Consider the following 26,610-nt stretch of genomic DNA (forward strand, 5'->3'; position numbering starts at 1 on the left):
AACTAATTTGATATAATCCTGTGAGGCACACTGAACTCTCCTGTAAGATGCTGAACATGCTTAAATGGTGGCAGTTAGGCATCTTGCAGGATCAGGCTCTTTACATTTCGGAGTAACCTTACTGGAAAGATAGACAACTGTTTCACTTCATCTTATAAAATATTTTTTTTTCACATTAGTGCAAAGCCTCATGTAAAAATGGAATTAGTTGAGATGTAATGGAATGCTTCACAAATTCCAAAGTGCAAATATTAAATTGGTTAACTTTTAATCACACTTTAGATTTCTTCCAATAAATCATGCTTATAGATTCCCCCCCCTCCGTGTAAAATAGCAAAGGAAATAAGAACAAAAGCAGAGATAAAGGTATGATGTTCTGCATCTCACCAAAACTTTGAAAATCCAATTAGTATACTGGATGTGAAAAAATTCTGGCAGAAATTATTAAATAGCAGATTTCTGTTAGCATAATAAGACAATACTTAAATAAGGCTTTGGTTAAATAAAAAGTTTGCTAAACTAGGAATGATAATAAAAGTGCAAAAGAGTCACCAAATACACAACTTCATTTCCAAGGCAGGTGCTAAGCCTGCCATTTACAATGGTTTGCATTGGTTTGTCAACCTGCATTGTAACAGCTCAGAGACCTACAGCCAAACATGTTTAATACAAGCAAATTAAATATATGAGATCCACTCTTGTAACTTGCTTCACCCAGAGATTGAGTTAACTATACCAGTGGAAGTACATCCATCTACAGCATCATTCCTCTGCATGTTTGGGTGATCAAGGCCCTAGATCTACACATTTTATTATCATAATGAGTTCTCTAATTTCTTAGCACTTCCTAAACAGAAGTCCTCTGCTGGCAACTGGCTGGATGCAGTTGATCTTCTTACAAATAGATCATATTGTAACATATGGGTAACAAAGATTATTTCTTAAAAAGTGCTTAGTATCAGTCCTTAAGAACAACATGAATGTGTTAGCTTCAGACCGAACACTTTGCTCTGGTAGGTATCCTGCACCTTGTCTTCACTGGTGCACTGGTAGTTTGCTTGTGGAAAAAAAAAATCCTCTGAGTCTACAGAGGAGAATGTCACCTTCATAGAGAAAATAATTTACAGTTTCACAGTCACAACACATGCTCCAGCTCTTCCTAAGCATAATGGTGCAACCTGTAAACACAAAACCCAAAAATATGTGAGGTAAATGCAGTCAGCTTTAAGCATTGCCCCCCCACCCAAAAAAAAAATCCAACAAAACCCCTCAACCTCCTGCCAGTATTTAGTTAATGCTTGTAATAATAGTTGTACAGCTGCAGCACAGTGGGAGTATCACTCACACTGTTAGCATGACTCAAAAAAAATAGCAAATTGGTACAAAACTTGGATTAAAACCCACAGAAAAGGTGAGGATATTTCATATTAGAGAGTGAAGCACTTTGACAGCAATAGCAAACCTCAAGAATACAGAATAATTCTTATTGATAATTTCAATTACTTGGTATTACAGAAAAAATAATCCTTTGTTACAGTACAAACTGGACACCTGAACTAGACAGTGACAGCTAAGTAATGGTTTGCAAAATGATGCATTTTTGTCTCAAACAGAAAATTCCAAACATGGCAGGGGCAATCTCTCCTTTTCACATGAATATTTGATAAAATCCTATTAAGAGTTATTGAAATCAAAATAATTTCCCAGTCTCTATTCTTTTTTTTTTTTTGTAAAGAGAAGTTACTTCTGGCAAGACCCTTTTCTGTTGAGATTCTGTTGGCCCTGAAAAGAGGAAGTTGGTTTCTAACACTCAACTTCGTCTCCCCTTCTAAGCTTCATAGTACTGGACAGTGTCTGAATAGCAAACTAAGTGTCTTGAAGACAAAAAAGGGTGTTTATGCCAAATTTTTTATTTTCTTCTCTTTTTCTCCCTACGAACAACAGACTTATCTTGAGCTGTCTGTGACTCTGATGAATTTTAGCTGAGAAAATTCCACTTCTCTCTTTTGAGTTGTGTGTGGATGAAGTGGTGGTAAACTGCTGACATACCAAGAGAGAAGGAAGGTACATAAACACTTCCAAATCCTTCTAGGAAGGGTTCAAAACTGTCCATATACTGGGATTCCAGGATTCAGTGAGATATAGAGGGCCAAGGATGGTCAGCACCTAGGCATCATGTAAGATTCATCTAGATGCAAGAGTGAGAAGCATTGTTTCTCTCTGCTTTATTTCTTTAGCAGGATAAATAACGCTATAAATAATCATTACCAGTACTGCCACTGAAGGTCCCAAGCTCTGATGAGCCTCCTAAACAACTTATGTTTTATCAGTGTGCAGCAGTATGAAGTGCAGAGAAATAGACAGCTATGTTTTCTGTGTTACAAAGATTCTGACTGTGGTTTTCTTTTTGCATTAACGATTTGGGGCTGGTACTGGCCTAACACATTCAGGAGGTCAGAATTCATCTGCCTAAGTACTGGGTAGTAAAATGCTACTCTAGGTGACCTTGATCCTAGGTGTTCCTAGCCTGCAACTGGACTCCAGAAGGGCATTAGTCTCCCGTGGATTCTGGGCTGTATCTGATGGCCTTCTGTGGCATAGACGCTTCAGGAGATCTCAAATGACAGTAGATACCAAAGGACAGTCTGCACAGGATGTCCCTGTGTGTGCTCTTCCCACAGACAAGCACATTCCTGGAGCTACATAAAAAAGTATAAGTTACCAAGCTTTGAACTGACAGTAATGGTTTCTGACCATGGATTGGAGATTTTTAAATTTGAGCTGTGTGAAGAGAAATACGAAAAAACTTCCTGAAAGATAAACACACTTTATATAGCATCCACATCAGGAAAGGATTATTCATGAAAAGATGACCAAAACCTTGAAGAAATTGATAAACTTGTTGAGAAACACATCAGAGCTAAAACTAATCTACATTTATCATTTACTTTCAGAACAGGAAGTGATAAATAGAGCCCTTTACAAAAGCTTGGGGAACATGCCAATACATTTTCTTAACAGTAGATGTCAAAGAAAATAGCTGTCTTCATGCCAGAGAAAGAAGGGCACTTGATTAGAAGTTAACAACTGTTTAAGATAAATAATTTTGAGATGGTAGACAAAGAAAGGAGACAACAGATTCCGAAGAAAGTGCTTCTTAAAGAAGGAGTATTTGAATTCTCCTTGAAAAAGAGGCACACTTGAAACAGTAAGTGAAGTAGTAGTGTATGGTCTGACCAGAAACCATACCTGTGTCCATTCATTTGTCTGGGGATCATAAGACTCCACTGTATTAAGGTATGTTTGCCCATCATACCCTCCAACAGCATACAACTTGTCACCAAGAAGACAGACTCCCACTGCATCTCTGCTAATGCTCATAGAGGCCACAGCAGTCCACACATCTGTTTTTGGATCGTACCTGAAAGACAATCTGGTGTTATGCTCTGAAACTGTTGCCAAAATTCAAGACAAAAAAAACATGTATTGTATTTGACACTTTCGAGGTAGTTGAGAACAGGTAGAGTATGTATAGAATCATTAAGGCTGGAAAAGACCCCTAAGATCATCAAGTCCAACTGTCAACCCATGCCCACTAAACCATGTCCCCAGGTGCCATGTCTACACGTTTTTTGAACACCCCCAGGGATGGCAACTCCATCATCTCCCTGGCCAGCCTTTTCCAATGCCTGACAACTCTTCAACACTAAAGAATTTCTTTCTTAATATGCAACCTAAACCTGCCCTGCCCTGGCACAACTTGAGGCCATTTCCTCTTGTCCTAGAGGACCAGATGCAACCTAAGGTGCACTTGGTTAGATAAAGTAATGACTGGGTTCACTCTAAAGGGGTAACTTTTACCGTTTCCAGGGGAAGACAGTCATGAAAACTATTTTGTGATGAAGAGCTGCCCATGGGAGTCTAAACTAAGACAGAAATGTATAACGCTGTCTGCTCTTTCTAGGGCAGCCATTCTATTCAAGATTGCCCTGCAACTAGAAATGGCTCTTGAAAGATACTGATTCCTTCAATTATTCTCTAATTTCTCCTCACCAATACTGGTAAGAAAGCACAGATTTGGGCATACATTTCAAAGGACTTTTTCCCCCAAATACTCTTTTTGAAAATGTTTCTTTAGTAGTCATCTGGACAGGCAGTAAGTGCACCAGCTACCTATCCACTCTGCTTTCCATATAGTAGCACATACAGCTCCTCTCTCTTGTTGTATGCCACCACCCCAGAAAGAGTTCTGCTGCTACACTGTAGTAAAGCAAGTGCAGGATTTCTTCATCAGGATATTACCTTTCTACGCAGTCTGACAGCCTGGATGTTAAATTTGATGCTGGGGCATCGTGGCCACCTATTGCATACAAGAAGCCATTCCAAGTGGTTACACCTACACCACCTCTTCTTTTTGACATCTGAGCACAGAGGGTCCATTTGTTTGTATGAGGATCAAAACATTCTACTGACTTAAGACAAGAACTTCCATCTCGACCACCAACCGCATAAAGCCTACAAAGTGGAAAAAATAGAACAAGACAAAGTTTCCAGTGGTGTATGAAGGACTTTCAAATATATTAAGAAGGGAAGCATAGAAGGAGATTTTTGACTTTCACTAGAATGTTCTGTTATGAAAACCAAGGTAAAATTTTGCTGCTATTATCCTGATCAACATGAAATAACAGTGATTTACAGAAAATGGGTATCTATTAAAACAGCATTTATGTTCCAACCTATGCACACTGTCAGAATTACCTGTAGAAGCACAGAATCATTTTAGTTGGAAAAGACCTTTAAGATGACTGATTATCTAACTGTAGCAAGAATGGTGCTAAACCATGTCCCTCAGCATCACATCTCTGCAGCTTTTAAACAACTCCAGGGAGGGGGATTCAACCACCTCCCTGGGGAGCCTGGATCCAGTGTTTGAAAACCCTTTCAGTCAATGTTTTTTTCTAACATCCAACCTAAACCTCCCTGGTGCAGCTTGAGGCCATTTCCTCTCATCCTATCACTTGTTGCTAGGGAGAAGCAACCAACACCTAGCTGGCTCCAATCTCCTTTCAGGCAGTTGTAGACAGCAGTGAAGTCTCCCCACAGCCTCCTATATTCCAGAATAAACAATCTTAGTTCCCTCAGCTGTTCCTCCAGACCTGTTTTCCAGACCCTTCACAAGCTTCATTGCTTTTCTCTGGACACACTCCAGCACCTCAATATCTTTCTTGTAGTGAGGGCAAAAATGGCCTTGACAGACAAAGGCCCAGGGTCAGAGAGATAAATTCAGTAGTGAATCTGTGCATGCAACAACTCTGCTCTGTCTCATCTCACGCATTCAAGTACTTCTCCCCACCTGGGCTTCAGTGTCTGAACGACTGCTCTACGGTAGGTCCTTCACACCCACTAGGTGGCCTAGTTTGCTCAGTTCTGACAGAGAGGTTTCTAACCTGTGCTGTTAACAAAGGGTATCAACTTTCTGAAAGGCTAGAAGGAAAAGGGTAAATAGCAGCACTCCATCACTGATCAATCTTTAAAACTACTAAAATAATCAAACTTGATAAAGAGTTTATGCACAGAGTTTATGACCAGTCTATGATGATAGTATGACCAATTAGTCCTTAATAAGGGCCAAAGGAAAACTACTCATTAGCCCATAAAGATGGTGTCTCATAATTGATAATGAGGAGTTCTGTGATATTGTGGGGAAGCTTGCTTGACCAACACAGTATCTTTGCTGTGAAACTTGTTCTTAAGGCTATCAGATATCTACTCAAGAGAAATTATTAAGTCACTCAGGATGGTCCAATAATTGCATTAAAATCATGAGATAGAAAACAGAAGTTGCCTTCACTTACTTTCCATTTAATATTGCTACACCAACAGTGCTCCTTGGAGTTGACATACTAGCTACAAAGTTCCACTGACGAGCCTGTGGATCCCATCTTTCTACTGTATTCAGGTAGCTCCAGCCATCATGTCCTCCCACAGCATACATTGGACCTTCCAATACAGCTACTCCTAAAACCAACAACAACCCAAAAGGATATGAAAACCAATTACTTCTGGATAAGAGAAAAAAATATCACATTTTCCTAGTGACAGTCCAAATGTGCACCACAAAATATATTTCCTCTTGGTAGCCAATGCTGGATATAATCTGAAGAAGACAAGATTTTCAATGGGCAGTTGGCATTGAAACAAGGTTTCCAGTCCCTCAGTTTAATTTCTGAATGTTTTTTAACCAATCCTAAACCAAATAACCTTTTGAAAACATGCCTTCAGTCTCTACGTACCCAGACCATGACGATGTGTGGACATAGGTGGCATTATACTCCAAGTTTTTGTTCTGGGGTTGTAGCACTCCACGGTATTCAGTGTCTTCAGTCCATCTCTGCCTCCAACAACATACAATTTATCATCTAAGACTGCAACTCCAAACTGCAATCTTCGGCCGTTCATGTTTGCAACAGGAGTCCACATATTGGTACGGAGTTCATACTTCTCAATGCTTGTAGCTCCTGAACGGCAACACATGCAAGTCATTAAAAACACATCAAATTATTAGGATAGCTTTTTCACCAATATGTTGAGCCCACAAGGCAGCATGACATCCTGCAGCACCTTCTTAATTCTAGGCATATGAAGAGTCGTCTTCTGCTTCCTCAGGAACTAATTGCACCACTATAAAGAGTTTTCTCTCAGGGCTTTTCAAGACAAAAAGCTGCCTTGCAAAGTTAAGCCTTTAAAAAGTATAAATGTTGAGAATATAAAACAACTCTTGTGAAATGGAATTGTATCTTGAAATAATCTCTTTTACAGTATCAGAAAAAAAAATTAATGTGAAGCTATGTGACAAGCTCAAGTTGTACCAGGTAAGGTTCAGCTTGGATATTAGGAAAAATTTCTTAACAGGAAGGGTTCTCAGGCATTGGAAAAGGCTGCCCAGGGAGGTGGTGGAGTCACCATCCCCTGATGTATTTAAAAGATGCATGGATCTAGTGCTGAGGGGCGTGATTTAGTGGTAGTAGTGGGATTGTGAGCTCTAGCTGAGTGGGTGGACTTAATGTTCTCAAATGTCTCTTTCAGCCTCAACAGTTCTATGACATGAAGTACTACAGGTGCAAGCTCTAAAACAGTTAAAACACTTAGTCTGCCTCATATGTTGTAGCATGGCAGATTCCTTTTAACCATGGTGTGGAAGTGTAAAAGAAAATCCAAGTAGCTCTGACAGAACCATTTAACAATTAACCACTTTATTTAAATACGTGTACAAGTTTCCTCTATGTCCTTTCTGTCATTGTGTCCTTTTTCCAAGTGACTTCCTATTCGAGTAAATAAAGGTTAATTTTCACTCCATTCAACATTTCCCTCCTCAGAAATCATTTATTCCCTTGGTAATCTCAAATCAATCACAACTCAAGCTTCCAGAATGTTTACAGTATTATCAAAGCTACATAGAGGTTTTTTTAACCTAATGAAACACCTTAAACATACACAACTTACTTTCTACACTGCAGAATCTTTACATATCAGAATTACCAAACTGTAAAAACAGCTATCAAACATCTCCTTCAAAAAGAACCACAACAGATCATCAACTGATCATTATATGTAAGCCAATACCTTTTGTTGCATCCATTCCTCCAACTGCAAACAACACGCCCACTGTGGATTTTCTAGGTTTGGTGCGAGGACTTTGCAACATAGGTCGTCTCTCTGGCAACAGATGGTACTTCATTGCTTCCATAATGAGTTTTTGACATTCAATGTCATCCCTAAAGAGTGCATTATTTTCCATATCTGCCAGAAACTGTGAAAAAAAAGATAATTAAACCAGCTATATTGCTGTAAGTGAGGCACAGAATAAAAACAGTACAAGAAAACATTCTCACAGAATAGTTTTGGCCTGCAAGGGACCTTAAAGATCATCTAGTTCCAATCCTCCTGCCATGGGCAGGGACACCTTTCACTAGATCAGGTTGCTCAAAACTCCATCCAACTTGAGCTTGAAGACTTCCAGGGAGGGGTCATCCACAACCTCCCTGGGCAACCTGTTCCAGTGTCACCTACCCTCTTTTCAGTTTGAAGCCATCACCCCTTGTCCTGCCACTCTATGACCTTGTAAAAAGTTGTTCTCCAGCTTTCTTATAGGCCCCCTTCCAATACTGGAAGGCTGCTAGAAGGTCGCCCTGGAGTTTCCTCTTCTCCAGGCTGAACAACCCCAACTCTCTAAGCCTGTTCTCACAGAAGAGGTGCTTTAACCCCTTGGTCATCTTTGTGGCCCTTCTTCAACTTGCTCCTTCTTATTTTTGGGGTCTCACAAGAGCAGAGGGGCAGAATCCCCTCCCTCAACCTGCTGGCCAGGTTGCTTCTGATGCATCCCAGAATTTGGCTGGCTTTCTGGCCTGCAAATGCATATAGCTCATGTTGAGTTTCTTGACAACCATTACCCCCAAATCTTTCTCCTCAGGACTGCTCTCAACCTGTTCTTTGCCCAGCCTGTATCAGGCCTGTGCTTGGGTTTGCCCCAACCTACATACAGGACCCTTGTGCTTGGCTTTGTTGTCACAAGCAAAAAAAAGACTGGGGTAAGAATAAACTTGTAACAAATATTCAAATTTTAACCTAAGCCATTAAGCAAAAATAAAATTAAAAATGAAGGCCATCCGATCCTAATGAAAACTTAAGCTTGGTGGTCCAAAGGAAGAAAAGAAAATCTCCTTGTGTTCCAGTACCATTACACATATGATTCTCAAGGAAATGAGATCAGGCTCTGGGTATGTCAGTTTAACCCAAATCAAAGGTCTGTAATAGCCACTTCAGGCACAGACTGAGTATTTAATTATATATTCTATTCTGACTCTGACAGTGACCCAGACCACAGTTCACCACTTGATACAAGCCATTGTTGAAAATGTTCAGATCAAGGATGCAAATCTGGCAAATCTTAAATTTTAAATCTGACTTATGAGAACATTTATTTAAATAAAGACTACTAATGAAAGTTCTACAGTTTAAAGATGCTGGAGTCTTTTGTGCCCTCTGTTTGTCACAGGAAAAATGTATCAGTAGGTTGAGCATCCCAACTGTAATTATCAGAAGTCTAGACAACTGGCATTTTTCCTGAGCTGCAAGGCATGGCCTGAGTAACAGAGACAAGGCAAGTCAAGTGCCCCACTGGGACTTGGACAGTTGTCAGAACAATGAGAAAAAGGCAAATGCCTCTGAACTGCCACCACAAAATCCAGGCACTGTGTGAATATCAGAACTACAAACCAGAATGAGATGTCATTGTTGAGCTGTTTAAAGCCAACTGGTAACAGGTACAGTGTTACTCTGCAATTAGCAATCAGGAGCACTAAAGGGACGCATGAAATCATCTGGTGTGTGCATAGCTCTGGCTAAAAGCTGCCTTAGGACTGCAAAGGGGTAACTACGACAATCATGGTTCCAGAACAGATACAGGGAAGCACAGACTAAGCCTGAACACAATGGATCAGCCTGTGTAAGCCCGAATGTGCCTGAATCAGGCAAATCAACAGAAACTAGGAAATAATCAACACACACAGAGAATAAAAACAACTTTTAAAGCCCTTCACCAATAACTTTTTAGGAAAATAAGCCTGATTTTTGGAGTATTTTTGTAATTGGCTAATGTTCTGATTCTCTGAAGAACAGCAAAAGAAATTGTTCCCATTCTTTCCTTTCAGTGCTTCCCATTGTTTGTTCTCTTGACCCAAAGCAACACTTGTATCACTTCATAGGGACACTTTGTGATTATAAAATAGTGAATTAAAAACCATGCAATTATATAAAATTGCACACAGTTTAAAAAAAAAAAAACAACAAAACAATCAACAAATTAATTACAACTGTCCTAAATTGGACGTTGTCATAGTTTCACAAATGAAAATCAAGGCTTTTATACAACATGACCAATTCAGACCTCCAATTATTTTTCTGATAGACAAGCAGCACTTAATATTAAAAGCATCACCATGTGTATATGAGCTTTGCAACAAGATGTAACCTACATTTTGACCAGTATCTAAGCTCCCCAACTTACAAAGAAGTTTTCTTATGGCACAGAGTCTCAATCTCTGAAAGAAACTTCATCTCAGTTAAAAAGAAATCATAGAATCATAGAATGGTTTGTGTTGGAAGGGACCTTAAAGATCATCTAGTTCCAACCTCCCTGCTATGGGCAGAAACACCTTCCACTAGACCAGGCTGCCCTGTCCAACCTGGCCTTGGACACTTCCAAGAGGGGGCATCCACAACCTTCTTGGGCTACCTGTTAGTCCTGGGTAGCATAGTATTGAATACCAGCAACAGATTCAACTCAATCCATGACACTGTTTCAGTACTAAGACCAGTTTGGCACTCAGAAACCCCTGCAGGCTCTTGAACCTAAAACTACTGTATTTCATTTTGCTGTAAATATTTGATGAAAGAACTTGGAATGGGCTTACTGAAATGAAAGTAAATTCCTTCCAAGTTTTATTCTTTACACATCTCCTTGTACTAAAAGCAATTACAACTAAGCAGTTGTGTTAGCATGAAATTATAGTCATTGGAAAACTGATGAAGAGAAAGGTTATGCAGATATGTAAGTACTGAGAATTTCTAAGGAAGCTGAAAAATCTTGTAATGAAAAAGATGATTAATCAGCTTCTGAGTTAATTTCTCAGAAATGGAATACTTGCCAATTTAACAGCTTAAGAAGCTGACAAAATATTCATATTCAGCCTAAGAGCAAAAAAAAAAAAAAAAAAGACTTACGAGTATTTAGGGCACTGCTTGCATTATTCAGAGAGATGACAGACTGCTATGTAGGAGGAGATGCATAAACCCAAACCCCAATAAAACTGACAAGTCATGACAATTTTTTTCTTCCAGTGCTACAATTTCAGAATATTTCCCAAAGTGTTCCTTTGTCTAAAGTGTCTGAATCTCATATTCTTTGTATCTCTGCTTGCAATGGTTATTGATTGCAGCCAGTTGTTCAATTTTCTAATTTCATTTCTTTCAAATAGCTTTAAGCTTTCAACCATAAAATTGGAGACCTTTTCATTATGTTCTGTTTGCTGTCAGATTGCCAAATGTCATGTGATTACCAAGCAAAACATGACTCTGGAAATGTTAAGACTGTTTTGGGCACTTCAGTTTACTCAATGAGCTAATTGCTGCCATATTAAAATCACAGCTTTAACATATATTTGTTAAAGTAATAAATAAAAAGGCAACAGAAAATAATGTTGTATAAATCTCAGTATATACTTGAGGGAAAAAATAAAGATAAAATAATTAAGTGAAGAAAACATGAAAAATTAAAGCTAAAATAAGTGAAATATGATAATTTGCATTTCATTCTGCTGTTTTCCTACTAAGTTACTGCGTGGACATAATTTGATTTCAGTACATATTTCTGGTTTCAATTACAGGCAATTAAGTAAAATTACTATAGCAGTGGCTACTTAAATTATCAATTAATTAAATGCTCAACCAAAGAATTATTTCCTCCAGGTCTTACAATGTATTATGTTTCTAGAAAAAAAAAAAAGAATTACAAAGTCAGAGCCACAGCTGAGAAAATCCTTGCATTGCATATATAATAAGCTGTATAGGAAGGTTTGCTAGGGAATCTCACAATCCAGCATGAGGACACCAGATTAGAGATTTGTCACTATGACTCAATCAAACTCTCTTTTGTTGTGCTAATGAATTCTACTTACTATTCAGGTTGCATTAAAATCCTATTTCCTTCATTTAATAAAGATAAATCTCATTAAACAAACCAAAAGCTGTAAAGTAAAAATCTTTTGACTGTATAGTACGTGTTAAATATTACTCATTAAGGTTGATGAAGTCCAGTCAATGAAAACTAGTACAAGAGAAGAAAGAAAAAAAAACCCTAAAACCTAATTTACATGGATGCTACCAGATAACAAATGCAATGATACACATGACACTAACAAGAGTGGCCACTCCTACAGGATGAGGAAAACAGGAATTTACAACTGTCTAGGCAAACCAAACCAAACTTTTCCTCAACATCATGTATAAATGTCCAAGAAGGAGAAGAAGTATTGATTGGGAGGCACAAAAAGTACCCAAAGATGGTTTATCAAGAGTTGGGAGGGGGAGAAATCATTCCAAATAATTTACTCAAGTTGTATTTCCTAAATCTCAAGAATAGCTGTAATGATACGAAGAAAATGTAATCGTCCAAATAAACTGAGTTCCTTAAAGAAGGAATTTAAAAAGGACACACCTTCTAGTGACAAACATATCCTTGATAAATAGTTTTTTAGGCAACAGAAGCAATTTTTTCTTAAGAGCCTTTTTTGTGTCCCGATCTTAGGTTAGGATGAGAACATTCACATCTCACATTCACAAACCATCATGCTTATACAACATGCTGAGTCCTTATGTGCAGCTTAAGAATTACTAAGAATCCTGAAGCTATTACGGTTCTATCAATATCATGATACTGCAGACATTATGCCCACTGTGTAACCATGGTACAAACTAGAGACGAAGTGAACCATTTACTTGTGGAGCAAGCAGAGGCAGTCTAATGTAAGCCAGGAGTTTACTGAGATCCTTCCTCCTCTGTTCCAAATCGTGTCGAACCCACGTAAGTAGTGCATTCAGTATAGTTTCTTCATTAGGAATATTCATGTCATCACTTGCTAAAAGCTTTGCAATTTCAGTGGCTGGCAACAACAGAAATTCCTGGTTTCTAATTACTTCCATGAAGTTTTCCTGAAAAAGAGAAGTATTTTTAATACAGGTGACATCATACTTCAAAGACATTTCATGGAACGCCCACTGTATCTCTTTTCCCTTCCTTCACACCATCGCTCAGTTGTGCCAGTAAGTACCACTGCAGAACTGACCTGGGAGGGGAAAAAAATAAAGAAAAAAAAGTAAAATCCAACTGTACTGAGTTATTTTGGCTCCTGATCATTTCCCTGACCCTACTGGCTCAGTCCCACAGACAGATGTGCTGAAACAAAGTGAGGGGGAAGTGCATGGGCAGAAATGAGCAAAGGGCTGTTGGAGTGACTATCTTGGCACTGCAAATTGAAGAAATACTTTCTGAGGTATACTTGAATAAAAATGGAATCAAAGGTGCAGTTTGTTCCTGTTGACAATGTAGAATACAAGGCAAGATGTTTTGCCAAGCAAAAAGCACAAGGTGCTACAATTACAGGGAGCATCTAACTCTCTTCATTGCTGCCAGATTGAAGTATGGCTTTAAGCTTCCACAGGAAATAAACAACACTAACAATTTTCTTTCAAGTTTTAAATGGATTATTTTACATTTATTTTACTAATTTGAAAGTTTCCTGCAGCTGATCTGATTGACTGGGGAACAAAACACAAAGAATCCACAATACTGTACACACCTTGCTTTATTAACAATAGTTACTTTGCCAGGATTCAATTGCCTAACTTTCATCCTGCCATTTCCAACAATAAATTCTTAATTATTTAGGAAGGTCACAACATGTTAACATTTCCAACACTGATATCCTATTACTTCAGAATACTGGGACTGGCAGAATATACTGTAAGGATTGCCATGGTCTTAAGGCAGAAAGAACAGACAAGCATGTAGAAACACCACCAGCACCATGAAGTTATAGTGAGAAACCTGAATGTAACAGAAAAAGGTGAGGCCATGTCTGTCCTCTTTCCCTCTATACCTTTACAAGGCAGCAAAGGAAAGAAAAGTAAAAGCAGTCTGTGCATCACAGCATGTTCGTGTATTTTGGTAGCTCAAAACCCAGTTAACCTTGTACCCCAAAGTCAGAGTAGATTAATGACAAGAGAACAGTATTGCAATCAGTTTAGTAAGAGCTCTCTCGATTGCTACACAGCTAGTCAGTAGATGCTGGTTTTGCTCTGCCATCACATCCAAAACACCTGGAGAATAAAGTGTATTAAATCCACAGACAATCCTAATATCAAAATTAGCCTTACTTAGTATCTTGGTTAATGATTTAAAAGAAAGAATGGCACACTAACAAAAAACTGGATTAGAAGTACATACATGTTGGAAAAACACATAAGATTTTTAAGTAAAAAAAATAGGGAGAAACTTGGGAGCAGAAGCAGGACTGGCACTGCAAACCTGGAACCAGTTTAGCATACAAAATGGCAAGGAAAACATACAATACAATTTGTCATCGCATGTGCAAGGGACATCATGACAACAAACAAAAAAAAGGCAACACTGCTTCCTTTTTATTGCTTAGTCTGATCACTTCTAAGTTACACCTCAGTACTCCAAAAATATTAACTAAGGAATGCTGAGCAAAGAGCCAAAAAACTACACCAAGGAGTAAACCAGACCCCTTCACATGAAAGCCACACTGCCAGATGATGGCTACAAGATGCCTAAGGGGAAGGATCAAAGTCACTCCACTCCACAGGTAACCGTGGAGTTGAAATTAGGAAAGTAATTGAAAGTGTTACCTGTGCATGTAACTATATTTCTGGATAGAATTTGGAAGGAAAAATTTTACACTGAGTATCTGAAAAGCTTTCCTACTACAGAAATCCAATTGGCTACACAAAATGAAAACATGTCTTTTCCTCTTTAATTCATTTAACTTTCTGTAGTACAAAATGAAAGTTAAGAAAATGAGCAAATACAGAAATTAAAAACAAGGCAAGGACTGCACCAATATTCAGTAGCACTACACATGCACCATTATTTATTTTACTCTGAAGCTGAATGCTTGGCAGTAAAATTGAAGCTGAAAAATTACCAAAATTATTTCCAGAGTTTAAACATGAAGTTCACAAATTCAGATTCCACTGAGTTCATTTTTTCCACTGCTGATTTTGCGTTGATTCTCTGTCCTAAAAAGTGTGCAAGCTGAAGCTGTGCTTTGAGTTTTGCTGAATAAACAGGCAGTCAGCATCCACAAAGAGCAAAGCCAACACTTACTACCTTAAACTTTCCTCATTGTCTATCCACATCATGGGAAGAGGAAGGGGAAAGCACCTGCATGGAAAGTTTCCTTTGTCTCTGAAGGCAAAGCTGATCTTGCATAACTCAGTCAGGGATCCTCTTTGGAAAGCTTTTTTTCCAACTGGATTTCATCAGTTCAGCAGCTGTTGTGTGTAAAAAGCCTGTTTTTCCTTCTTGTTGCTTGCAGACAATTGCCTTCTGGTGGGAACAAGTTCAACTTCCTCTTGATCCCATTCTATTTGTAAAGCAGAGACTCCTTTTGAGCATAGTATCAAAGCATTCCACTGGGAATACAGCCACTCTTTGGCCTATGTCTGGGTTTTTTTAGAATCGGAATCTGACAACTCCTCTTCCTCTACAGACAGAAATTCTGAAGACAAAAAGGAGGAGCCAGTGTATCTCCTAGCATTCTTAACCTCCTCATTAGCCTTTTCTTTCCTTCTTCTTATGGGAACTCTCTGTGGAAGAATAGGATATTTCAGAGAACAAATGGTCCACACTTTCAGTCCATTGCTTTCTGGTCCTGAAAGTAAAAAAAAGTTCCCCACCCCCAAAATGAGCTCCTCAAAGAGCTTGGAAGCTTTATCAGATGAGTAGCCTGAGGTTTATGCATTAGCTGAAACAGGGACACACAGTCCCCGCACTTAATGCTGTGCACTGCTCATTCACATCATAAGCTTCAATTCACCCTTTATCAACTGCAGAATGAGTAGTAGTGACATTCTTAACCACAGATCTGCCTTGCACTTGATAGAGAGCAAAAAAATACTAGGGTCACATAAAAGCTAAGACATCATGATGCTTATTTCTGAGTGGTACTTAATCCTCATGGTGGGATCCGGTGAGATGGTTGGTCTCCTTCTGCACTGTGTCAGAAGGATTAGAACCTGAGAGAACATAAGAACATCTAGGGGTTGAGAAGGATAGTACACTGTGGTGGCCCAACAGGCAGCTCTAACCACATGGCCCTGTTTAAATTCTGAACCCAGGCAGATGAAAAGCAAGAGGTGCTTGACTCACAGGATCTGAATGAGAACAAACAGGGAACGTAAGTTCGTCTATTGGCTGCTTCAGTCAGCCGGTCAGCTGAGGTGTGAATTCACTATGAACTGAGCTACCTGACTTTCAGGTAAACTATTAATAGTCAGATAGATGTCAGATAGCAGCTACTTTACTTTTAGTCAGCTTTAACTGCTGCATTAAGGGATAAACCAACCTCATGCTTTCAGTGTGCCCAGGATTTGTTTAGAGTGCAACTAATGTAGCTTGAATCTCCTCTCTGCATAGTTTACGGATTCCAAAACAGTCTAAACAGCATGCAGAGACCTCTTTAAGTCTTGCCAAGGCAGTACTGATCCATTGTGCTGGGCAGAAATTAAGAAACTTGAAGAACAGAAATATCTTGGGTTTGCACAGGTGAAAAGAAGTGAATGAGTATTATCCAAGTCAGATAGATGGTTACTGAGAAGGTTATAAATCCTTGGGTTAGGCACAAACATTTTTGGGGTTTGTCCCCTTGTGTACAAAAAGGTTTCTCCCCTTTTCATTCCCCCACCAAAAGAACAAACTGTCCTGGCTGTTACAAGAAAAAAGACAAAGACTACTTCTTTTGATTCCTCCTCCCAAATCCTGAACTCCATATTGCAATGATTTTTTTTTACCCAACTCATGCCTTAGAGCAGAAAAAGCAAGTCTAAGCGCCTGACATCTATTCTCTGAAGTTTCTAGCTCCTTTGCTTGGCCTCACTCTGTTACTCCATAATTTCTAAGTTTTTCTTATAAACAGCCATTAGCTGTGCTCAGAAATCATGCAAACTCCAAAGTTAACTGTACCTCAATCTTGTAACATTATTGCTGCTCATCTAGTTCTGATGAAAATCAAAATGACTTTTCACTCTGCTTTAAGCATGGAAAGCTCAGCAGCAAAGATTACAAAGCTACCTACACAGTGATTGACTCAGGTACTATCACATACTATATTTAAATGCCTGCTGTGTCCTTTTTCTGGTTGTAAATAAAAAAAGTGAAAATCTGGGCACTAAAGAAGCTGCTGACACTTAGAACACCTCACTACTCACCAGAGGTATTTCACGTTCTGGGAATGAGACAGGCTGGCTTTGCCTTATCTGAAATTATTGTCTTCCATTTGCTTTACTTTTGTGTGGAAGAGGAGCTATTGGTTTTCATTCATGCTACCCACTGCTTCAAACAAACAAGATGATAAAAGGGGTGTTTCTTCTGACTTTGTGACAACAGCAAGAAAAATGCACAAAAGGCATTTTTGTGCAAAAAGGCTTTAGAAACTGAACAGATACACCAGTGCCCAGCCTACTAAAATCCCTACATTCATAACTGTATGGCCTCAAAACTATATATATAAACCATAGCAAAACTGAATCACCTTTGTACAAAAGATACCTTTACCCAGTCACATTTCATGATGCTGTCTCAAATGCATTTTAGAACTGACGAATAACAAAAATTAATCAGAAGTGCTCTATATACAGCATTAAATCCACTGCTGATCACTTCAGTTTACCTCATGTTTCACTTAATGCATCCTGAAAATTTTCAAGCTTTAATTTGCAATGTCAACTTGACTTGTTTTGATGATGACCTTAAAAATTATTCTCCTCTGAAAAAACACAACAGCTTATCAACTGTCAACACAGTAAGCAATGAAGTAATGCAACACTTAAGTCCTTTTAGCATAACTTATATCTACATCATTAATAGCAAGAAGTGAAGCATTCAAATCCTTCTTATTAATTTATTTTGTAATCACACTGCATTATGTGATTAAAACCATGCCAGAGAATCATGCTAATGCTTTCCAGTGACAGTAATGAACATTATTCAGACAGAGCAGGACTATTAACAGAGGCAGCCCTATAGGGATTACTCACTGATTGGTCCTTCAACCAAACGCTCATTTCACCTGAATTTCTGGTTTTCATTACTAGTTTAGGCAAGCAGATGAGATGATTAGCTTATGTCACAAAAACCTTTAAAAACAAGATGTTTTAATTGCAGAAAAACAGTTACATGGCAATCTGATTTTTTTTCTGACAAAAGAACAGAAAACGTCATAGAAAACAGCAGATTTAAATTAAAATGTAATTATTTTATCTTATTCATTACTTCAAATGTATTAAAATCTATACTATACTTAACACAATCCCTCACTGTTCTATGCACTCCACTGCAGCATAAAAGTAATTCATTTGTTTTCATAAACAGAATTTCCAGGTATGACAGGTATGGTTAACCTCAGTATGCTCTAATCCTTCTTAGTGGGAAGAGCATCAAGTGGCTAGCACTTACTACTGTGGAACATTTGCCCCCTTTTTTTTTTTCCCCCCAAACAGCTTTTAAACAAATTAAATTACTTGGGGATTTATTTTAATTGAAGATTCAATTGGACTATACATTTCCATGCAGTTTCCATAGCAACATTTATTTCAAACTAAAGAAGCTGCTTCTCTATTACTCATTATTACTAAAATTCAATTTCATGTCTCCGTTGGAACTAAACAACGTTAAAAGAGGCCTTAGGAAGAATAGATCTAGCACAACTAATTAGTTTTTGCAAATGGCTTTTTAAAATCCACCTAATTTAAATTTAGTCCATGGCAAAGCCTCAAAAGCAACAATTTTGCCACTGAAGTAAACAATGGCCAAAAGGCACACAACTGCTTTCTTGTGGTCTGAACAAAAGAAAGATAGGTGCTGCAAAAGAATGGCTTTTAGAAAGTTCACAGTTCCTTTCCACCACAGGTCATGAATCTCCAGGCAAAATGGTTAAGGTTATAATCCCTAACATTCATCTTTAAAGAGGCATTAGTCTATCTCTTATTACCATTCTGATCTTGGCAGTCCATTTATAAGGGACATGGCCATGGGACAGACCAAAACACACACTTACTCTGAAAAAGAACAAATAGGTCAGAGAAGGGAGGTTCTCTTTTGGCATACTTCTACTGCTGTCTTCCTCAACCTTAATTCCAATATTCCTCAAAGGCTTAAGCCTCATTTATCTTTACTATTTCATCTGGATGTCCACCTAACTGTATCCTTCTTATTTTCATTTGAGCAATAATGAAGATCAAGAATAAAAGCTTAGCATAACTTACATCTACATGATTAATATGAAGAAATGGAGCATTTAAATCCTTATTATTTGTAATTACATTGTATTATGCAATTAAAACCATTTAAAAAAAAATAAAGTTACAATCTGCATATTGACCTGTTTTGGTAAATTTCAGTGTGTACAAGATTTTAAATACATGACAGATCCACTCACTGATGAAGAGCATTGTATCCTATAAAACCCAAAAAAAGCTGTTTTAAACTGTTATACATAGTCAACTAAAGGTTAAGCCAAGAACAAAATAATTTAAAAAAAAGTTTTAAAACTATCAAAAACTAAAGGTGGAAAGAAGAAAAGCCATGGATTTCTAATACTAATTACAAGACAGAAATTGGACCAAAGCTAAGAGCTTAACAGCAATGTAGTGCCATGACACACAAGCAAATTAAGTCCTATCTTCATTCCCACATCTCTTACGCAGTATCTACATGCCCTCATTCAGGTCCCAAGAGCTTACATAGGCAAAATTTCATCAAGAAGAGGGAAAAAAATGCCTCACAATGCCTCTTGCAAAGAGCAGATGAACTGACTCGCCTCAGAAATAATTTTCCTGCCTTCTTCTGCTGATATCATGACTAAAATATGCTTGTGAGAGGGGAAAAAAGAACATTTTACATTAAAATAAAAGGATGACTATTAAGATGATGAACTTTAATTAAGTTGGCAGGTCAGTCTTTCTATAGATTAACTCTGAAAATATCACTGGCAAAGATGTGTTTAGTCACATATTGCCTAGTCTAAGATTTAAATTGTTTGAGGCCATCCTGACATCTCATTACCAAGAAATTAAGGATAATGCAGAATCTATATTCATGAATGCCCACATTCATTGCCCCAAGTATAACTTGGAAGCTGAGTACTCCAGCTCATTACAGACCAAGAATTCCACAGTTTCATTTGGTCAGGTGTTATTTTGGACTAGAGGATGGCAGCTTGACTACTGCTAAGTTTGTAGTTTTTGACTGAGGGATAAGAGCAAGCTTTTGAGTGATTAAATGCATAACACACAAGCCGATTACTGTTACAGGGAACAATTAATATTTGTCTATTTCCTTCCAACCCTAAACCAGCAGCTTCATAGTGATTTTTGTCATTACTCATCATGGAAACATATGTGCACTCTTGCTTGGAAAAAGATTAAGGCTTTCTGAGGCAGAAACACTAGTAATTTAGTCAGGAAAACATTCTGTAATTACCTTTCTAAATAAAGGAGTTGATACTTAAAATAACAACATACCATGGTGTAATTGTGAGCCACCTTGTGCAAGTCAGTGCAACCCTGCGCGTCAGCGAAAGATCGGATTCCAAGGCAATTGGAGGGGTGAAGCTGCTTCATTAGGAACTTACAGCATGCTTCTACAACCTGAGACAGCTGCAGAAGGCAAGCTGTAGACAACAGGCACTCAATGTTATCTTCTTTTAATTCAAGGCGACCTAGTAATGTTAAGAAGATGACCTTAGTTTGCTCTTAGCATTTATTAAATTCCGCAAGACTCAGAAGCAACAGAATTATTTACCAGTTATATGACAGAACATAAGGCTTAGCAAGCATCACCCTCAGCAACAGATACCCAGCTTTTCAGAATCAGTGCCTGGCATGATGTAAGGAAAGGGAATCACAGTAAGATTCCTTTTTTTAAGAATCATAGAATTATTGAATCATTTTGATTGGAAAAAGACCATCGAGGGTGGTGAGACACTGGAACAGGTTGCCCAGGGAAGTTGTGGATGCCCCCTCCATGGAGGTGTTCAAGGCCAGGTTGGATACAGCCTTGAGAAACCCGGTCTAGAGGGTACAGTCCCTACCCATGGCAGCAGGGGTTGGAACTGGACCATCTTTAAGGTCCCTTCCAGCACAAAGTATTGCAGGATTCAGTGACCTAACTGGTGCTAAACCATGTAACTCAGCACCAAATCTTTGTGGCTTTCAAACACCTCCAGGTATGGGGATCCAGCCACCTCCCTGGGGAGCCCGTTCCAGTGTTTAAGAACCCTTTCAGTGAAGAAGTTTCTTTTCTTATCCAACCTAAACCTCCCATCACTTGTTACTAGGCAGAAGAGATCAACACCCACCTGCTTCAACCTCCTTTCAGGGAGTTGTAGAGAGCAAGAAGGTCCCCCCTCAGCCTCCTCTTTTCCAGGCTATATAACTTCAGGTCCCTTAGCTGCTCATCACCACACCTGTTCTCCAGACCCTTCACCAGCATCACTGCCCTTCTCTGGACATGCTCCAACACCTCAATGTCTTTCTTGTAGGAAGGGGCCCAAAACTGAACCCAGTCTTTTGAGGTGCAGCCTCACCGCTGCTGAGTACAGGGGCACAATCACTTCCCTACTCCTGCTGGCCACACATTACCATGGACTATAACGCTGACAGGACAATTCATTAGATGAAATTCCCATTTTTGTTTTAATTACCTGTATATGCATATTGAACCAGAGCCCACAATGCACTTGGCTCCACACCTTCCATCTTGATCTCTTCCTGTCTTGCTTCTCTTACATCATTAGTGAACATTGCTGCAAAGTAGTCCGAAACAGAGGAGAGAACCAATCTGAATACACCATGTAGGAGAGAAGGAGACAAAAGGAAAAGAAAAAAAACATTTAGTCAACTTGATGTTTGTTAATTTATGATTCATTACTTTGCCCTTTGATGAAACACTCTACTGAGAAAAGCATTTTAAAATTGACAAACTGCTCCATGCTCTAGTTCCCCTCTATGAATAATGAAGTACTGTTATTGAGTCCACATTTGCTGCTGAAGTGAACGAATTACCCTTTCAAAGCTCAATGACTTTTAATAGCCAACACAGGAACAACCCACAAAAAATCCCACATAAATTGGAAAAGGAATATAAATACACATTATGGAAAAGAAAAAAGTTTAATTGACATGGATTTACATTATGTCAGTTACCTTTTTAAATGTGAAAGAATGGCTGACTAGTCCTCTGCAAAGTGCTTTAAAATGCTTTTACTGTTGGTGTATTCATTTACTGAAATACTGATAGCATAACTAAGCACAGTAAACACAGAGATGGTGCAGAATAACCTCTTTTGTGGGTATGTATTTAGCCCTTCGTTAACAATTGGAGTGTTTTAAGATACTAAGTAAACATGTTAGTGCACAACAGATGTTTCCTTGGATTACTCAAACATGAGGACATGTAGAAAATGCTACTCCACAAAATGGGCAAGAATTTTCATGTCTCAGGATTTGTTTACAGGATTAGGGTGAAAGAGAAAGAAAATCATGTGCTTAAGGAATATTCAAACCAGAGTTCTGCTGTATGAAACCCACCATGACAACTGGTGAGGTCTAAGAGACCTCCTGGAAGAGCCTGTGGTTTGCATCATTTTAGGTGCTGCAGCAGTTCACTGTTGCCTTGGTCACAGGGAATGCAAATATAAATACACTTGCATATGTACTGAGCTATACAAACAGCAAACACACTCCAGAGTCCATCTGCATGCATCCAATGAACACAATACTTCATGAAATGTCAGTTTATTCTGTGCTGAATCATTATATTGGCTTGCCAAGATGACAGAGGTTGGGAACCACAAAACAGAGTAAAATTAATTGAAAATCTGAACACAGGTACTTGGGAATTAGTCTAAACATGTATTAATGGCGAGGATTTGCAGGTACATATGCACAGTCATGAAGTACAAAGAATTGTCTCTCAGGTAATTAACTGCAAAGTAGTAATTTCTTGACTAATTTCAGCCACTATTTTCTTGCTGATTTTCTGACCACTGACCATTTGGTCAGGCCTACAGTGGGGGTAATCCTTTTTTTTCTAGTTGCTGAGGCAATAGAGTTAAGGGTAATAGGTTAAGAGGTAATAGAGTTAAGAGGCAATAGGTTAAGAGTGTATGGGGACAAGATTAATTTTAAGATGTTGCATGATTGAAGTTAAGTTTTGTAAGGAGAAATAAAGTTCTGTTCTTTTAAAGAGCACATTGTTTTTGAAAGATAAGATTTATGCTGTGCTGGAGTTGCTGAGAAAAAAATGAGAACATTCTGCCAAGGTAGCACCCTGGCATCAGTTCCAGGCATTTTGACTTCAGGTTTAATGAAACCTGCAGATGAATGAAAATACTGGCTCCTAGAGAACTGTAAAAGTTTAGTGAAATTACAGAGTCCATTCATGTAAGCATCAAAGGAAAGTTTCTGCAGCTGCTTTCGATGGTAGAATGAGACAAGATTGGATTTGTATGTACAGAAGAGGGGTTTTCATAAGAAGGGAGAGAGTGTAGATGGACAGATTTGAATAACCCAAGTACCTCTGCAGGTCCAATTCAGAATTATTATTATTATTATTACTATTATTATTACCAACAATAGTAATAACAACAATTTAAAAAAACAAACAACTAAACAAACAAAAAGCCAAGAAAACACCCCCAAAACCAACCAGAAACACAAACCAAACCATCAAGCCACTTAAAATATTCACCTCTAGCAATACTGACTTGAACCTCTACACAGAGCACAGCTTGAAAAAGAAAAGCCTCTGTGATGAGAAATGGATCCTAAAACCTAATCTTAACACAGTTTTGGGGCTTATTCATTCTTTGCTTCCTCCAGCAGTGCAAGTGGATTAGTCAGCTGCATGATTACTTAGCAAATGGCTGGACTGTACATATCTTAACAACACCTGTTGAAGAAATGCCATATAATAACCCAAAAACTCCAGAAAAAACACCTTCTACCAGCTGTTTGATGTCAGCAAATTTCTCCCTGCAATTTCCAGTCTTGAAACCCTTTAAAATTCATTAGAACTTATTATTTTTGCAATTTTTTTTTTCAATTTATAAGAATTTTTTTTTTTTTGCAAACTTGTTTGGATTGATGAGAAGGTGTGCATGCTTCACAGTGTGAAGTGCTTTCCAGAGAGTGATTAGCATAGGCTGAAACAGGATGTGCAGCCAAGGAGTAGATTAATACAAATAAAATCCCAATGCTTAAATTATACTAATAACAATTTGGTAATAATTTTAGCCAGGAAGCATGTTCACAGTGAAAAAAGCCTTAGAATAGGTATCCACACTTATCTTAATTCAAGTAATAAAGGTTTTTCATATATATTAGTGAAATGAAAATTTATTTTAGATAAACAAAGGAGATTAAAACATACAGTGACAATGCATTAAGGTGACACTGAGCTAGAAAAAAGGAAAATAAAGCCAGACCTTCAGCCAAATGGCCTTTTCTTGTCCTATTTTATTCCCACTAGTCAATAAAAGTCAATTTCTACTTTACTTGTGCCATTTGACACCCATTTGCTCATTGATCTTTTAATCTCATAGCTAGCAACTGATTTTTCTTTCAATCTTTTTTTTTTTTACATTGTCTGAAATTAAACTGCATCCCTACATGCAGAAAATACAACATTCATATAACCAAAGAATCCATGAAAGACTTTCCCCATTCACATTTGACCTTTTTAGGCTCTAAATGAGCTGTGACAAGTATGGATTTAGAGAAAAGAATCTGTGCAATGACTATAAAAACTACACTTCCATCCATGACCTGCTTGTTAAGAAGAGCCATCATGTCCCTCTTAATACTTAACATAAAGAGAATCTCTTTGTGTTATTTATTAGGCATTAAAATCAACATATTCATCCATATCAAGAGTTTGTTGGGAACTACTGATACTAGAAAATGCTGCCTTTCCTCAGTCTAGAGAGTGAAGCCCTGGGTTTGGTATTCTGAGTTTCTGAGGTTTTTTTCCCCCCCCAAGAGTAGTATTTCTTTCATAAATGGCCCAAATAAAAAGCCTATGAAATCAGTAGATATTGCCATCAGAGAGGCCTCTTAACAGTGCAACAAAAAGCCTTAATGCAGCTGGCATTGTGTTGTTCAGCTGTGGATATCAGACACTTATCTTTACTCTCCATTTTACCTAATTACCAGCTACTGCCAAATGCTTAATTCTGCATAGATAAGACTATGAGAATTTGGCTACTGAATTATATGCAATTGGTTGGCTGCTCTGTTTCAGTGCACAGGAAAATTGTAGAGGGAAAAGGAACACAGGAATACCACAATTTTTCATCTGGGAAACCTCTCTGGAAAAACACTGCAGAGGTATTGGGCTAAATACTGACAAAATCCAAGTGTTTCAGTACATCTCCCTGCAGGGGGTTCCAATGCTACTGATGTGTTCAATGCCTGTGGTTTGTACTGATCCAAAAATAGAAAGATCTACCACAACAACTTAACTTATTTTGAAGAGCTTTCTACTCAGAGCCTGTGTAAGCAGGGTGGCACATCTGAATTCTTTATGGAATTGCAACAAGCTGCACCCTCTAGACAGCTTTCTATGTCTTCAGTTTGTATGCACTGTGATGATAGCTGGTGAACCTGGCAATTTATAGATTTAATATCTCCTCATCTGATCCATCTGACAGAATGAAATGAAGCTTCTTAACATCCTAAAGATAAAAGAGACACTTTCTAGGCAACTCCTTGTGTGCAGCTGTGTAATAGCTGAAAATAGTTCTAGGGAACTCACTAATAGCATGTAGTTAAGTTGCAAAGCAATACTGAGTAGTTGATGCATCCTCATATGAAGAGTCTCACACACCAATGGCCTCAGCTATATTTTCTTCTTGATTCTCCCTTTTGCTCCACTCTCATGAGACCTCACCTGGAGTCCTGTGTCCAGCTCTGGAACTCCCAAGACAAGAAGGACAAGGAACTGTAACACGAGGGCCATGAAGATAATCAGAGGGTTGGAACACCTCTCTTATAAAGAGAGGATGAGAGAGTTGGGCTTGTTCAGCCTGGAGAAGAGAAGACTCCAGGGCCTTTCAATACCTGAAGAGATCCTACAGGAAGGCCGCAGAGGGACTTTTCCTAAGGGTGCCTAGCAATATGACAAGGGGGAATGGTTTGAAGCTGAGGAACAGTAGAGTTAGATTGGATCTTATGAAGAAGCTCTTCAGTAGGAGTGGTGAGACTCTAGAATAGGTTGCTCAGGGAGGTTGTCTAGGGACACCTTCTAGCAGCCTTCCAGAATTTGAAGTGGGCTACAGGAGAGGGACTTTTGGCAAAGGCATGGAGTGACAGTACAAGGGAGAATGGCTTCAAACTGGAAGAAGCTTGATTGAGATTAGACATTAGGAGGAAAGTTTCCCCCTGAGGATGGTGAAACACTGGAAGAGGTTGCTCAGAGAAGCTGTGGAGGCTCCAAGCCTGGAAATGTTGAAAGGCAGGTTGGATAGGGCCTTGAGCAAGCTGATCTAGCAGGAGGTGTCCCTGCCCATGGCAGGCAGGTTGGAACTAGATAACCTTGAAGGTCACTTCCAATCCAAACCATTCTATGATTCTGTGATTCTTTAACAAAGCATGTTAGTAATAAAAACAATACATGGAAGTAGTCCTATCCCACACTAGTAATATATCTGCATTTATTTAAATTAAGTTTGTTTAAAAGTAAGCAATACCTAA

General features: G+C 38.5%; 1 protein-coding gene across 3 annotated transcripts in view; it reads right to left on the reverse strand.

Moving 5' to 3' along the window:
* Positions 1–588: 588 nt before the first annotated feature.
* The window catches only part of KLHL5 (kelch like family member 5), a 42,704-nt gene continuing 16,682 nt past the window's right edge, over positions 589–26,610 (reverse strand). For all 3 annotated transcript variants that reach the window (XM_054383272.1, XM_054383271.1, XM_054383270.1), the window contains 9 exons: positions 21,561–21,697; positions 20,380–20,576; positions 12,556–12,768; positions 7,624–7,810; positions 6,294–6,518; positions 5,856–6,018; positions 4,303–4,515; positions 3,250–3,421; positions 589–1,178 (listed from right to left, as the gene is read on the reverse strand). In XM_054383272.1, coding sequence (XP_054239247.1) covers positions 1,122–1,178; positions 3,250–3,421; positions 4,303–4,515; positions 5,856–6,018; positions 6,294–6,518; positions 7,624–7,810; positions 12,556–12,768; positions 20,380–20,576; positions 21,561–21,697 — 1,564 coding nt within the window. In that variant the 3' untranslated portion in view covers positions 589–1,121. The remainder of the gene's footprint in view (positions 1,179–3,249; positions 3,422–4,302; positions 4,516–5,855; positions 6,019–6,293; positions 6,519–7,623; positions 7,811–12,555; positions 12,769–20,379; positions 20,577–21,560; positions 21,698–26,610) is intronic.

The sequence above is a fragment of the Indicator indicator genome, chromosome 8 (genome assembly GCF_027791375.1).
Source record: "Indicator indicator isolate 239-I01 chromosome 8, UM_Iind_1.1, whole genome shotgun sequence".
Classification (NCBI taxonomy): Eukaryota; Metazoa; Chordata; class Aves; order Piciformes; family Indicatoridae; genus Indicator; species Indicator indicator.